The sequence below is a fragment of the Colletotrichum jinshuiense genome, chromosome 6 (assembly GCF_051148585.1).
Source record: "Colletotrichum jinshuiense chromosome 6, complete sequence".
Lineage (NCBI taxonomy): Eukaryota > Fungi > Ascomycota > Sordariomycetes > Glomerellales > Glomerellaceae > Colletotrichum > Colletotrichum jinshuiense.
The window spans coordinates 3,258,055-3,271,047 of NC_139313.1; the positions used below are offsets into that span (position 1 = coordinate 3,258,055).

General features: G+C 55.4%; 5 protein-coding genes across 5 annotated transcripts; 2 read left to right on the forward strand and 3 right to left on the reverse strand.

The window, feature by feature from the left end:
* Window positions 1-1,258: 1,258 nt before the first annotated feature.
* On the forward strand, window positions 1,259-2,110 carry EsH8_VI_000836 (uncharacterized protein; the record flags this gene model as incomplete). The annotated part of the gene is made up of 3 exons (XM_083272089.1): window positions 1,259-1,574; window positions 1,637-1,741; window positions 1,815-2,110. 3 exons carry the CDS (start codon window positions 1,259-1,261, stop codon window positions 2,108-2,110), a joined length of 717 nt encoding a protein of 238 aa, XP_083127263.1.
* A 159-nt stretch (window positions 2,111-2,269) lies between these two features.
* On the reverse strand, window positions 2,270-3,183 carry EsH8_VI_000837 (uncharacterized protein; the record flags this gene model as incomplete). Its single annotated transcript, XM_083272090.1, has 3 exons — window positions 2,270-2,349; window positions 2,413-2,651; window positions 2,714-3,183. 3 exons carry the CDS (start codon window positions 3,181-3,183, stop codon window positions 2,270-2,272), a joined length of 789 nt encoding a protein of 262 aa, XP_083127264.1.
* Window positions 3,184-9,185: 6,002 nt separating this feature from the next.
* On the forward strand, window positions 9,186-10,066 carry EsH8_VI_000838 (uncharacterized protein; the record flags this gene model as incomplete). Its single annotated transcript, XM_083272091.1, has 3 exons — window positions 9,186-9,584; window positions 9,666-9,901; window positions 9,976-10,066. The coding sequence occupies 3 exons, from the start codon at window positions 9,186-9,188 to the stop codon at window positions 10,064-10,066; spliced, it is 726 nt and encodes a 241-aa protein (XP_083127265.1).
* A 388-nt stretch (window positions 10,067-10,454) lies between these two features.
* EsH8_VI_000839 (uncharacterized protein) lies at window positions 10,455-11,281 on the reverse strand (the record flags this gene model as incomplete). Its single annotated transcript, XM_083272092.1, has 2 exons — window positions 10,455-10,923; window positions 11,010-11,281. The coding sequence occupies 2 exons, from the start codon at window positions 11,279-11,281 to the stop codon at window positions 10,455-10,457; spliced, it is 741 nt and encodes a 246-aa protein (XP_083127266.1).
* A 615-nt stretch (window positions 11,282-11,896) lies between these two features.
* On the reverse strand, window positions 11,897-12,730 carry EsH8_VI_000840 (uncharacterized protein; the record flags this gene model as incomplete). Its single annotated transcript, XM_083272093.1, has 2 exons — window positions 11,897-12,383; window positions 12,459-12,730. The coding sequence occupies 2 exons, from the start codon at window positions 12,728-12,730 to the stop codon at window positions 11,897-11,899; spliced, it is 759 nt and encodes a 252-aa protein (XP_083127267.1).
* Between the last annotated feature and the right edge of the window lie 263 nt (window positions 12,731-12,993).

Below are 12,993 nucleotides of genomic sequence, written 5' to 3' on the forward strand. Positions count from 1 at the left end.
GAAGGCGAGGCGACTGCAGTTGTTGCACTCTCGCATCTCGTGTACCATCCTGGCTGGGTTCTAAAGCCTCACGCTAGTTAGCAATTCCAGTTGTCGTCAAGCCCGGGAAGGGTTCGAAATCTGTGTGATTTTGCGTTTAGAGGTTGTTTTTTTCGGGTGGTTTCTTGAAGTCAGGCTTTTGAGTATGCGTATCATTCGATTTGTGTGTTTGCTGTATCTGCCTACCGTCTGTGGGCAAGACTGGACAGGCTTTATATGAAATGCGAATGGAGAGAATACAAATAGCAACAGATTATAGGGCATGGCCAGTCATTCCGGCAAGTTGTACAATTTGTGAAACACCATGAATCTAATTAAGCGTAACCAACAGTACCGTGAATGTCTTGACAGAGCAAATAAGCCTAGTCAAAAGGACGTCGGCGAGAGTCAATGAAACCAGTGGCCAGCCAAACAACGGTAATGGAGCGGGAAGATGTCCAAACTTGCCATTTGCAGCCGAGTTGAGTCGTATTTTCTTCCCCTAAAGTCATATCTCAGCACTGCAGTGAGAACCACTTACATATGGATCTGACATTGCGCTCAATCACTGGTGGGAACGCTCGCTCCGCACATATAGATGAGAACTGCTGTTAGGGTCTGCAGCATATGTTGAACGTCAAGCCAGAGCTGGTTTGTCATTAAATTGAGTATTACATCACACATAATATCCGACGTGAGAAGTTAAAACCCAAGGCGAAGGAACACGCAGAGTTCCAACCAAGATCAGCGTTGCTTCGTCGATGTCTTAAATAAGACATCATGTCATCCCTTGGAATCAGAAAAATGATAAAATAGGAGAGTATGACTTTTTTCATCCCGCTCAGGGCATCAAATTCAATCGGCTTCTCACTATATACTCCGAATTTGTAGTCGGCCCCGGCCCGTCCTCCTCGGAAGCCTCGGAGACCGAGTGGGCCATCCCGCCGGAGTATGGAGCCCCTTTTCGCCCTAGTCGCGAATAGAAAAGCGCCTTTCCTGTCCTCAAGTCCGAAGGCCGAAGACGCGAGCCTCTCGTCTGCGGAACACATTACCAATGTGACTTTTTGACAGCTCCCAAGTCCCGGGGGCTACGGATGGGGCGACCCGGAGAACCCGTCTCGCTTTTCTCCGCGTTCCTGCATGGTGGGAAATTGACTTTTGTGCCTCCCTTCCCGCCCATCCATTTCAATCATCCCGCATATCCCTCCCTTCCAATCAGCATCTGCCACCACCCCTCGAAATGGCATCCTTTTTCTCACGTGCCAGGCTGGCAACCTTCTCCAAGTTCGCTGCCGGCACTGCCGTCGCGGTACCTGCGGGCTTTCACTTGTGGACGCGCCAATGCGCGTTCGACGAGAACTTTTCCCCTGCCACCGACCCCATCTTCCAGCACCCCTTCCTGAAGAAAGTGAACCCGAAGAACAACCCCGATTTCCATGACTGCTGTTTCCGCACCGTCCCTTTTGACCGGATACGGCCAGAGCTCCTAGAGGACGCGCTCAGCGGCGGCTCAAAGCTTGTAGAGACGTACTCGGCAGGCGTATGGGGGAGATATGGTTAGTCACTCACAGATGTTTGACCAGTATAACACAATGTGGTACTGACTGACCATTCACAGGGTTCAGCATTCAACGCAAGATCATGGAGAAGGCGCGGAAAGATGAGTCTAACGCGGGCGACTTGTGGGAGAAGGAGCAGCTGTTGAAAAGCACTTACCCAGTCGGTACGCTACCTAGCCGTCTCACGATGTCTCAAACCCTCTCTTCTGATCGCTCACTCACATTCACACCATACAGGCACGATATTTGCAGATGACTTCATCGTCATTGACAAGTCCCCCAACAATCTCATGCTTCGTGGCGGACACTCTCCCAGGGTGGCACCTGACAGCCCGCGTGAGATGGACACTTTCATCACCCTCACCACCGAGCTTGACCCCCAGGCATGTGTCGCAAAGTTCAAGCTCAAATCGATGGTGCTCGATGGTGTGAGCGAGGGCAAGGGCGTCCCGCTCGGAGGCGTTGAAGTATTCCTGCACCAGCAGTACGCCAAGTTTTTGTTGACGGCCGGCGTGGACCATTGCATTGCGTGATACCCCAGGGCGATGCTGGACCATCTCCCCTCATGATGTATTATAACTTATATTATCGCTGTAGACTACGGAAGCTATGATCAATTGCTCAAAGATGTTATGTCCTGGAGGGTCTCTATGGTATCATGAAGTGTCGGACGCTGCATGCCTCAACGAATTCTAGACTACGTCGGCGATGAACTTGGGCACGACGAACTCTGCGGGGCCACCGGTGAACGCCTCGGTGCCGAGCTGGTAAACTGTGCATACTGTCAGCAAACTCGCCCCGAATGATCTCACAAAGGCGCCAGGTCTCATCTTACCGAGCATGTACTGGTTGTGGGCCGGGAACTGGAACTGGTGGACCAGGTAGTTGAAGAACTGCTTCACGTCCGCGGTGAAGTGCTGAATCGGGCCGTTGACCGGCAGGAAGCTGTAGACCTTCATCGCGCCCCCGTGGTTGTAGCCAAAATGCACCTCCCACTGGTGCCCGCAAATCTCAACGTGGGCGATGGGCGCCTTGGACTCGCTGATGGGCCAGACGCCGCCGAGCTTCGCCAGCCTTTACGAGTGAAAAGTCAGCAACTCATGAAAAATTCACATCCCCTTGGAGGCAGCTCTCACCAGATCATAACCTCAAACTCCCCGCTGCTGTTGGCGTGGTCCTTGTCGGGGTCCGTGAAGATGTCGTACGCGACGTTGGCCCTCACGTCCCACGTGCTGTACTGCCACTCGGCCTCGGTCGGCATCGCCTGGATCTCGCTCACCAGGCGGCGCTGGAACTGCCGCGCGCCGTACACGTACGACTTGACGTTGTGCTCGCCGCCCTGCCACTCCCAGTCAGTCGACCACGCGATGCCGACGGCGCCGGACGCCCCGGGGGCGCTGGGGCCGTCGTAGTGCGTGCGCTGCGACCCCGAGGTCGCGCTCTCGAGGCCCCAGGTGTTGTTGTTGAGCTCATAGCCGTCGACGGCGTGGTACGCCCATTTCTTGTCGAGGGTGACGATGTGGTCGCGGGGCGGCATGGTGGGCGGCGCGGGGCGGTTTGGCTCGTCCTGTGACGGGTCGTCGGGTGAGGAGCAGCAGGATCCCATTGTGGGCAACGAGCTGATGTTAACGCCGGGCGGGAATTAAACGAGAATATGTCACCGGTTTGGGTGGTGTGAGGGGTATTAGTCGGAGATGGGCACGCGTCAGGGCGGGAATACGGGACGAACTGGGCGCGGGAAGGTTAAAGTCGGATGGAGAACAGCAACGAGGCCCCGGAGTTTTAGGGGGACGGGGGCCAATTGATGGAAGTGTCAATGGGGGGCCTCCCGGCAGTGCTGGACCGGAACTCCACTGCGTGCGTCAGCTCTGGTCTTTACCAAGACCTCCCGGCAACTCGGCCGGTTGGCTGACGTCAATGTAGGCTCGATGAGTCGTGTCTCTGTTGTTTCGCGATCCCGAGAATAAGAAAGCAGGGTAACAAGAAAAGATAAAAAGCATCAGGTCTGGAGGAGCATCTGTGGCCTGCGTATGGACTACATGGACTGAGGCTTAAGCAACCAGGATTTGACGCCAACCAAGTCGAAGTACCGAGGGAACAAAGAAAGCCGTTGCGGCAAGGACACAACGGCAACCTCTTGGCGGCGACGGGCCGGGGCATCCAGCGGATAGGTTAAGTGGCGCATCCGACAACCAACTTTGTTTACAACCAAGGTAGGTCTACCGACCAAGAAATGAAACTGCAACTGCAACTGAGTCTCCATATCAACCGATACAGAAGTCGTGTGTAGATTAAGTAGTTCAAAGACTAGGCCAGTGCATAACAAACTCAACCTTTAGCAATTATTCAAAGCCAGATACGAGGTTGTGCACTGCTCGAAGGCAAGCACATCGTGGTAAACTCACCTCGCCTTCAAAGATGCGTACAGCGATGGAAATGTCTGAGGGTGCCCACCCAAACCCCGTGATCAAGTTATCATCTCAATTGGCCATCGACGAATGATATTTCGCCAGGAAATAAGAGGGAGATACTCCAATGCGGTCGCTAAAGGTATAGGGCACAATAAAAAGATAAAGACACCAACCAGATGACACTTTTCAGTTTCGAATGGTTTTGGCGTACCACGTTCTAACAATATAATGACAACGAACAAAGGTCATGGAGATATATTGAGACTTTTATGTATTATCCAAAACTGCTAGGCATTGGGCATATGCCAGGTCTGCGGTGCAGGCTCTTATCATCCTTTTAGAACGATTCGATGCACATTTGTGTGTAAAGAGAGGCAGGTACACACCTCCATTTGCCACCGTTGAAAAACAGTTATGTCCCAAGTTGAGGTCTAGTGAACGTTGTTGGTAGGATGATTCCCGTCAAGTCTGACACATGGAGGCAGGTTGACATAAAAGTAGACAACATTTTGGTTGCCAGACAACTTGACATGGAGGCCAACTTTGGATTACGCCGGCTTCTCTCTGTCTGAGACGAAGACGAAAACAAAGATGGAGGAGAGAACGTTCGAAAACCAAATATTGCGGACTGGCAGCTGGATATCAATATGCCCGGTATTGCTACAGCGAGTTCGAACGACTATCCAATTTCATGCTATCAATCTAGCAAGGTAGCTCCAGAATGAACTCAGCTACAATCTGGTTGGGACGGCAAACCAGGGGCCGGTATGAGTCCAATCTACCAAGAAGAGATTGGTTCCATTATCAACAGTGCGTATGTAGATATCCATGTTATAACGACACCATTGAACTTCCTGTTTGAAACCGCTTTCCCAAAGATTCATCAGACATTGGGCCACGTTTGAGAGGAAACCTGGACCCGATCGAGTAAAAACATGTAGAAGCGACCAACACCGGCCCCCGGTTATGAGGATCGGGGCGCAATGAATAGCTCGGTCAACAAAAGTCCAATTCTCAGTTTGAAGGGACTGAAGCTGCCACTGAAGTAGGCGAGCTACCTTGAGCCCGGAAGACCTTTTTTAACCTGCTCAACTGCCAACCGCAACAACTGAGACGAGGTCGCGAAGAGAGAACTTCACAGGGTTAATGCAACAAGCTGCGGGATACCTGGAAAGTTGTTTTCAAGTGCTCGGCCGGAGTCTCGGCACTTGGATCGATGACAGTATCACAATCCATTTAACAAGACCCCACACAGCTGTTGTTCTTGGTGATGGAAACATGCTCGACTTGGGGTAGCGCGGGGCTTGGCATGGTGAACTGCCATAATATACTTTACGCTTGAGTCTTCGGTGCACCGATGCAGGGAGTAGTAAGTAGACTCTTGCATCGTAGCAAGGTCGGAGTCATTCAGTGCGGGGGGTGTTGTAGAGCCGGCTGTTGGAACAGGTTGAAGAACGACATGCCGGTGCCGGTGGGTTGGCACTCCATCCCTGCCAACAGGACCAGACACAAGGAACTGACGGCGATTTCCCTCCTCCGGAGAGGAGAAAATCTCTCAGCCCTAAATGGGCTTGAAGAGCCCACGTTCGGTGGGGAAGGGCGGTGTTGCGCTGGGAGAACCCAATCTCTTCTAGGCAACGCCTGTGGGTGCAGCCCGGCAGATTCTACCCAGTCCCGCTGCTAGCCTCAGGGTCTCCTGTACACTATCCGTACGCTACACTACGAGCAAAGTGTCCGTGCAGAGAGAGCACTTTAACAAACGGGGGGTGTCATTTGAAGTTGACGATAATCTGCGCTGCATGGGGTTTGACTCTATCAACCCGCTTGGCACGGCACGCATGCTTGGCCGCCGAATGAATCGCCAAGCACAAATGCCACTTACCGAGGAGGGAAACCCGCTGGCCCAAAGAGGTTGCGAAATCAAATCTTGGAACCTCGAGCTGCGAGGGACGGAAATCTCAGGCTTGGCTCGTCTACTCTGGCCGCCAAGCCCCCATCTTCGAGAGGGAAACCCAACGCCAAGACGCCATGCGGCCGGGCGATTCGTGCGTGCGTGCGTGCAGGATTTTTATTTTGTTTTTATTTTGTTTTCAATCTTTGATTCTTCCTCTCTGTCCTCTAGCCCTTGTGTGGGACGAAGGCCTTGGCTGTGACAGGCGCCAATGGTCTGGGCAGGCAATCAGTAAGCGGCGGCGCGGCCGGCTGTAATCGACACGCACGGCAAAAAGAAAAAGAAAGGAGGAAGAAAAGTAAATAAATGAATGAATGAAACGAATGAAATGAAACCCCTCCCTCCCAATCACATACACTACATGCATGCAACACCCAAAATCGGACGTTCAAAGAGAGCCCGGCCGGGGGCCCAGCCATTGCGACAATCAACCACGGCCTGCACCGATGATTCTCGTAGGGGGGGAAAGGGAGCGGAGGAGCTTGGAAAGGGTCTTACAGGGCCCCCCCAAAAACCGGACGAGGCCCAGCGCCCGCCAATGCTCTCAGCGTGAAACACTAAAAGGGGGGAACACAAGAAGCTCGTCCTTCGGCGGCGGCGGCGGCGGCGGGGCCTAGGTCAAAATGGGCTATTGGCGCGGCGGAAACGTGGGCGGGATGTATGCGTATGTCTATGTGGTGTTTTGCTGAAGACTTGCCAACCCTCGAATCGTAATAACGTACGGATACGCGAGTCACAGGTTCGTCATTCGCCGCACCGCATTGCCTGCCGAGGGGTGCGCCTGATCAGCGAGCGAGTGAGAAGGAGAGAGACAGAGAAAGCGACAAGTTCGAGCGGGCTTGGCTTGGCTCTTGAGTCGGCTGGCCGCGGCTGCTTGGCACGCCAAGCGTAATTACTGCCTTGGCTCGCGATGCTGGGCGCTGGGCACTGGGCGCTGAGAGCAACCAACTGAGCATTACGGATAGAGATGGCCTGGACGAGGGCTAGTTCGGTGTCAAAAACCGGCAAGGTTTGAGAGAGGGAAATGAGGCTTCGACGCGGATGCCAATCATCAACAGGACCCTGAAAAGGCTAAGGATCTATCTGGCTGGGCACGCGAGGTTTGTGGGTTGAAAACAGACGTGCAAAGTGTGTGTCTGACCTTTCTTCTTCGAACATGTCACCAGCGCCAGCGCCCGCAGATGATGAACCCTTTTTCTGGCATGGGGGAGGAGGATGGGGGACCGACAGGCACACAGGGGATAGCCGAACGATGCAAGTCATGGTGCCGGGCCTCCATCCCCCAACCCAACGTCACGTCGTCGCAACGTTTGCTGCGAACAGCAGAATGTCTCGGCACTTGTACGCGCTGGGTTGGCAGCTCCTGCAAGACGGTTGCAGGCAGCTAAGGGGTGGTGGTGTTGGTGGTGGTGGCCTACTCCTGACGACGATGAAGAAAGGGATGCATGCTCTGCTCCTCTAATGCTGTGCTGTACCTAGTTGGCTCTCCCGAAAAGGGTCGCCCAGAGGACAAAGGGGCCCGGGCCGATCGGTTGTGCTGTCAAAAGTCCCTGCCCAGGCCTTGCTCGCCCTTCCGGTGACACTTCTCCTCTTCCCCCAAGCCCTCCAAGCAAAAGGATTAGCAAATGGCAATTTCCCCCCGTGTTCCCCCAAGAACCACGGCGACCGGCGCGACGAGCGGGAAAAGGACGGGAATGGGAAATGCTGAGGTATGCCGAGCCAGACGGGGCGCAACGCCAAATGCCATGGCAAATCACGGAATCAGACTGCGAAGCAGACATGTCCGAGACAAGACACACAAGACTTGCATGATTCTTGGGTCTGACAACTGTCCATCTGCGATTACATACTGTATCCGTACTACGGGCAGCTTCTGCAGCTCATCTGCTGTCGTATCCCGCCGAAACGGCACCGCCGGCGGAGAAAGCTCGTACTAACGAACCACCTAAACTGCTACATAGCTGCTGCTCACCCACATACATATCTAGCTAGTATCCGTAGAGACGCTTCTCCAAGACCCCAAGAGCCTCCCCCCCAGCACCGCCCAGAAGTCAAGGCCTGGTCCCTCCCATTCATCGCTCACCGTTGCCTCTCGGCGCCTGCAAGCCCTGAGACTCTGTTTGGTGGGCGCCCGGCACGCCGAAGCCTGCTTGGCACGTTGGCTGTAACTCTCCCAAGCGTACAAGCCCCCCTTCTAGCCTCTAGAATAGCACCAGTGAGGCCATTCAGCCCGCCCGCTCCTGTGATGCTTCGCTTGTATCCCGTGTTGGCAGTGGCAGTGTGTAACAGCCCGGCTCCCACCCTTCAAGGCTTCCAGAGAGGCATGCTGCATCGTCCCGCCATTGCACCCCCCAAGCCGTTACCGTCCCAAGCTCGCCCAGGACAAACGCCAAGCCTCGAATCGCAAATCCCCCTACAAGCCTAGGCGGGCCAAGGCGGCCTCTGTGGCCCTTTTGGAGTCAGTGAGCTGATAGCGCGACTTGGCGAACAGCTTTTGAGACCGCTCTCACAGAACGAAAATGCCCAGACTTTTTGCCCAGACTTTTTTTTTGCTCAGCGTAGCTGCTGGCATCTCTCTCTGCCCTTTTGCTTGTATATGTCTTTATTTTATTCTATTTTATTTTTCTCCCCTGCTGCCCATTCCACTCTCAACTGCCCCCCCGTACACCCCCCCTCCCCTCCCCCTCCCTCTCAGCCCTTTTTTGAGTTTTCTCGGTATTTCTTGGGAGGCGGGAGAAATGGTCAGGCGCAATCAGAGCACTTGGCTCGGCGTCTCTGGGCTTTCCTCACACCTTTCTCGTCGTCGCACGCCTCGTGTACTCTGCTGCCATTCCCCCTAAAAGGCCGCCCAAGGCCCAGCGTTGTCGTTGTGTGGGCTTTATCTTGACTTGACCCCTTCGCAACCCGCCCCCCCTGGACTTTTTATTTTATTTCCCAATGTCCAACCCGTCGACCCCATATTAAAACCCCCCTTCGTGTGCCTGGACCTTTTCCGTCAATGAGCTGCGTCGACTGTTCATTTTGTGTGGGGAAGCTTTCTTGAAGACAACTGAAGAGGACGACGTCTTGAAGAAACGGAGGGCAACAAGTCACAGAACGACTGATCAGATAGGAGAGAAGGAAGACACGGAAGTCGGAGAAGACGAGGAAGACGAAGCAGAAGCAGAAGAAGAAGCCGGATACCGAAAGAGGAAAGGGGAAAAGAAAGGCCAAAAAAAAAAAAAAAAAAACACTGCCGCTGCCGCCATGTCCCTCCACAACGGCGCATATAGCCACCAAGGCTACTCGGCGCCGCCATACAGCCAGGGATATCACCACCCGCCCGGAGGTCAGGTCTACTACACGCCGAACCCCAACGACGCCGCGTCGACGCACAGCTCGCGGCACCAGCAGCAGAACTGGTACGGCCAGCCCGGCCGCCGGTGCAGCGGCAGCGCCTGCTCGCCCGACACCGACCGCTTCCTCAGGAAGAGGCGGCAGTGCACCTACATGTACTACGTCCTGCGCCAGCTCGCCATCATCGTGCCGCTCGTCGTCATCTTCCTCAACATCAACATCTACGTCTCGCGCAAGGGCAAATACCTCAACGGCTCGACGAGCCCGGGCGACCCCATCTTTTATTCCCTGTGGCTGTCCGTCCCCATCGTAAGTGATCCTGATGATTTTAGGGGGGGGTTGGTTGTGTTGCCGACGAGGAATGACGTGATCGCTAACCTTTCTTGCCAGTCATGCATGCTGTTGGTGTGGTCTACGGCGGCCGTCATATGCCGGAAGCGCACGCCGCATCGGGGCGGCATCCCCAAGCATTTCCACTTCGGCATGGAGCTGTGCTTCGCGCTCGGCACGACCATCTGCTGGATCCTGCTCGTCATCCAGATCGAGTCGAAAAAGTCCAACGGCTACTACGCGTACCCGTACATCCAGTACGAGGCCGCCCTGGCGTTTCTGCTGGGCCTCATCATGTAAGTCCCGCCCTCCGTCGTCGTTGAAAAAAAGGTCGTTATATCGAACACGAGTACTGACGAGAACCCCCCAGGCTGTCCGAGTTTGGCCTGCTGGCGCGCGCCTGGTTCGAGTTCACCAACGACCGGACGCGGTATGAGAACGAGGCCATGGTGCAGGTCTGAGAGCGTCGGGAGAGCCGGGAGGAGTGTGTACCAAAAGCAACAACAAAAAACGACCGAAGAGACTACTACTGCCTTTTTTTTTTTTTTTTTTTTTTTTACAGCATGTTCGGCACGGCGTTGAAAGGACCGGGTTTTCGGGGACCCAGGCAAGGCAGGGAACATCGGCGAACGCCCAATGACTTTTTGAGAGAGAGAGAAACCCCCAACATGAGATACCCATTAGCGAATAAAAGATACCACTAATAAAGAACGATAAAAATTCTTTGAAAATGAACAAGAAATAAATAAGTAAAAAGCGCCTTGCTCGCATAGCCTTACTTGACCTCAGCTTGACCCATGGAGAAACGTCATCCCCCCTCTCGTTCCCTTTCTCCCTCCCTCATTCGACTCAACGTTGCGCTCGTTTGCGTCTGCGGTACTCCTGGACCGTCGGCAGGAGCGCCGCCGCCGCAAAGATGACGGCCCCGACCAGTCCCGAGATGGCAAAGATGCCCATGCTGCCCAGCTGCCCCGTCTTCGGCGGGGGCAGCAGCGAGACTCCCTGGGCCGCCGCCGTCGGGACCGTCGCCTTGAAGGTGACGTCCTCGCACACGGGCAGGTCGCACCACGCTCCCCGGGTCACGGTCTCGTCGATGCTCGTGCGCCCCAGCCCCGGGTACGACGCGTAGCTGAAATGCTGCTCCGCGATCGCGCTAGACACGGTGATGCCGACGACGTCGAGGAGGGCGCCCGACGGCGCGCTGTACGCCATGGTGAACCTGGTCAATTCCGTCGGGTAGGGAAAGGTGACGTCGGCCGTGGCGATGGCGGTGCAGCTTGTGTAAGAGTTCCCCGGGGCACATTCCCACTCCATCGAGCTGTGGGCGCGGTCAGACGTTTGATGGGCCCAGGAGGCAGTCCAAGGGCTTTGGTTCTCCTCTCGCGTCGGGCGTATGCTACTCACTCTGGACAGCACACAATCTGGTGATAACGGGTCCTCACACCTCCCTGTTCATACGGTGTTGCGTCGGGGTTGTATCTAAAAGGAGCACCGCCCGTCGTGGTGCCGCATGCTGATGTGTAGCCCGAGGGACATCCGCGCCAGCCGGTCGCGTAAAAGCCCCAAGCGCCGCCTGCGCAGTATCCACCCCGGGCTTCGGCATCCGGGTGGCGGCATTCAGGTGGCGGAGTGACGCGTGGGACAGAGGCCGTTGACGATACCGTTCGCGTGGCCATTGCGCCAAGGCCGCGGCTGCGTGTGGGCGTGAGTGGGCGACGGCGAGGGATGAGTGTGAAGGCGTCCCGGACCCCTCTGAGAGAATGAGAGAGAGTGGAGAGAGTGGCCGCGAAAACTCGCAGCAAAGCGAGGATATTTTGAGAAGACGGACCTGTCGCTGAGAGTGTTGACCTTGGATCAGGGGCACGAAGATTATTATGCGGCACATGTCTGTCAGCGCATCTATCAATCACCCATGAAATTTCACGAGACCAGTCTCAATCGGGGTGTTCCTGCAACCCTGCACCGCAGCTGAGTCTTGGCATACTTGCCACCGTCTCTGGAAGCCGGGGTTTCATTGATTGTAGCCTCACTGGTGAGATTAGCTTTATTAAATCTCACTCGGGGTGCGGAGTGAGAGTATTTTGAGAGAGAAACCCCAACATGAGATAACCCATCACCGAAAGAAAAAGAAAAAACGAAGTTCTTTCCCCACTAATCAAGAACGATAAATGTTCCTTGGAAAATAAACTTAAATTTTAAAGATTAAAAGGCGCCTCCCTCGCGCATGTTCTTAGTTGCCCTCTCTACTTGGTCTATAAAGAAACCTCTCTCTTCCCCCCCTCCCCCACTGCTCACTCGACTCGGAGGCGCTGTTCCATGCGTCTACGGTACTCCCAGACCGACGGCAGGAGCACCGCCGCCGCAAGGACAATGGCCCCGATAAGCCCCGAGATGGCAAAGATTCCCAAGTCGCCCAGCTTCCCCATGTTCGGCGGAGGCACCATCAAGCGCTCGGTCACCACCGCCGGCGGAACCGTCGGCGAGAAGTCGACGTCTGCGCACGAGGGCAAGTCGCACCACGCAGCGTACGTTGCCGTCACGCGGATTTCCGTGGGGCTCAACTCCGCCCCTACATACGACGTGTAGGAGAACGGCTGCGTCGCTGTGGCGCTGGACACGATGACGCCGTGGGCCTTTATGGTGCGGCCCGCCGCTATGCTGTGCACCTTGGTAGACGCGCCCATGCCCGCCGGGAAGGCGAAGCTGAGATCGGTCGCGACCATGGTGGCGCAGCTTGTCAGATAGGTCCCCATCGAGGAACACTCCCACTCCCACTGGCTGCGAGCGCCGTTAGATGTTTGACGAGGACCACGGAGGCCGAGGCGGGTTCTCCTCGCGCCGGCGTGTACTCACTCTGGACAGCATAGAATCTGTTCATAAAACGTATTCAACGATGCCGCTCCACTCAGTGACGAGCGTGTGTTGCGTCCCGCGTAGAACGTCGAGGTGCCACACGCTGATGTGTAGCCTGAAGGACACCCGCCCCAGCTGGTCGCGTAAAGGTCGTCGCAGGCGGTTTGAACAACATCGAATACCGGATAGCGGCATACCGGCGGTGGAGTGCGGCGTGAGTCTGGCTCGGTCCATGAGGCTTCCGTCGCCGTGGTCGCCGTTGGGGTGGTCATCGCGTCGAAGCCGCAGCCGCGCGTGGGCGTGTGGGCGTGAGCGGTGACGGCGAGGAATGAGGGTGGAGGCGGGATCCTCCGAGAGACCACGAGAAATCCGCAACAAGTGAAGCTATCTCGAGAACATGAACCTGTCGTTGGCAAGTATTGAGCTTAGATTGGGCAGAAACAGGGGTAGGGAGATTATGTGCGGCACACGAGTGTTGGCCTATCTATCATCACGAAGAAAATATCACGAGACCACTCAATCGGTGTGTTCCTGC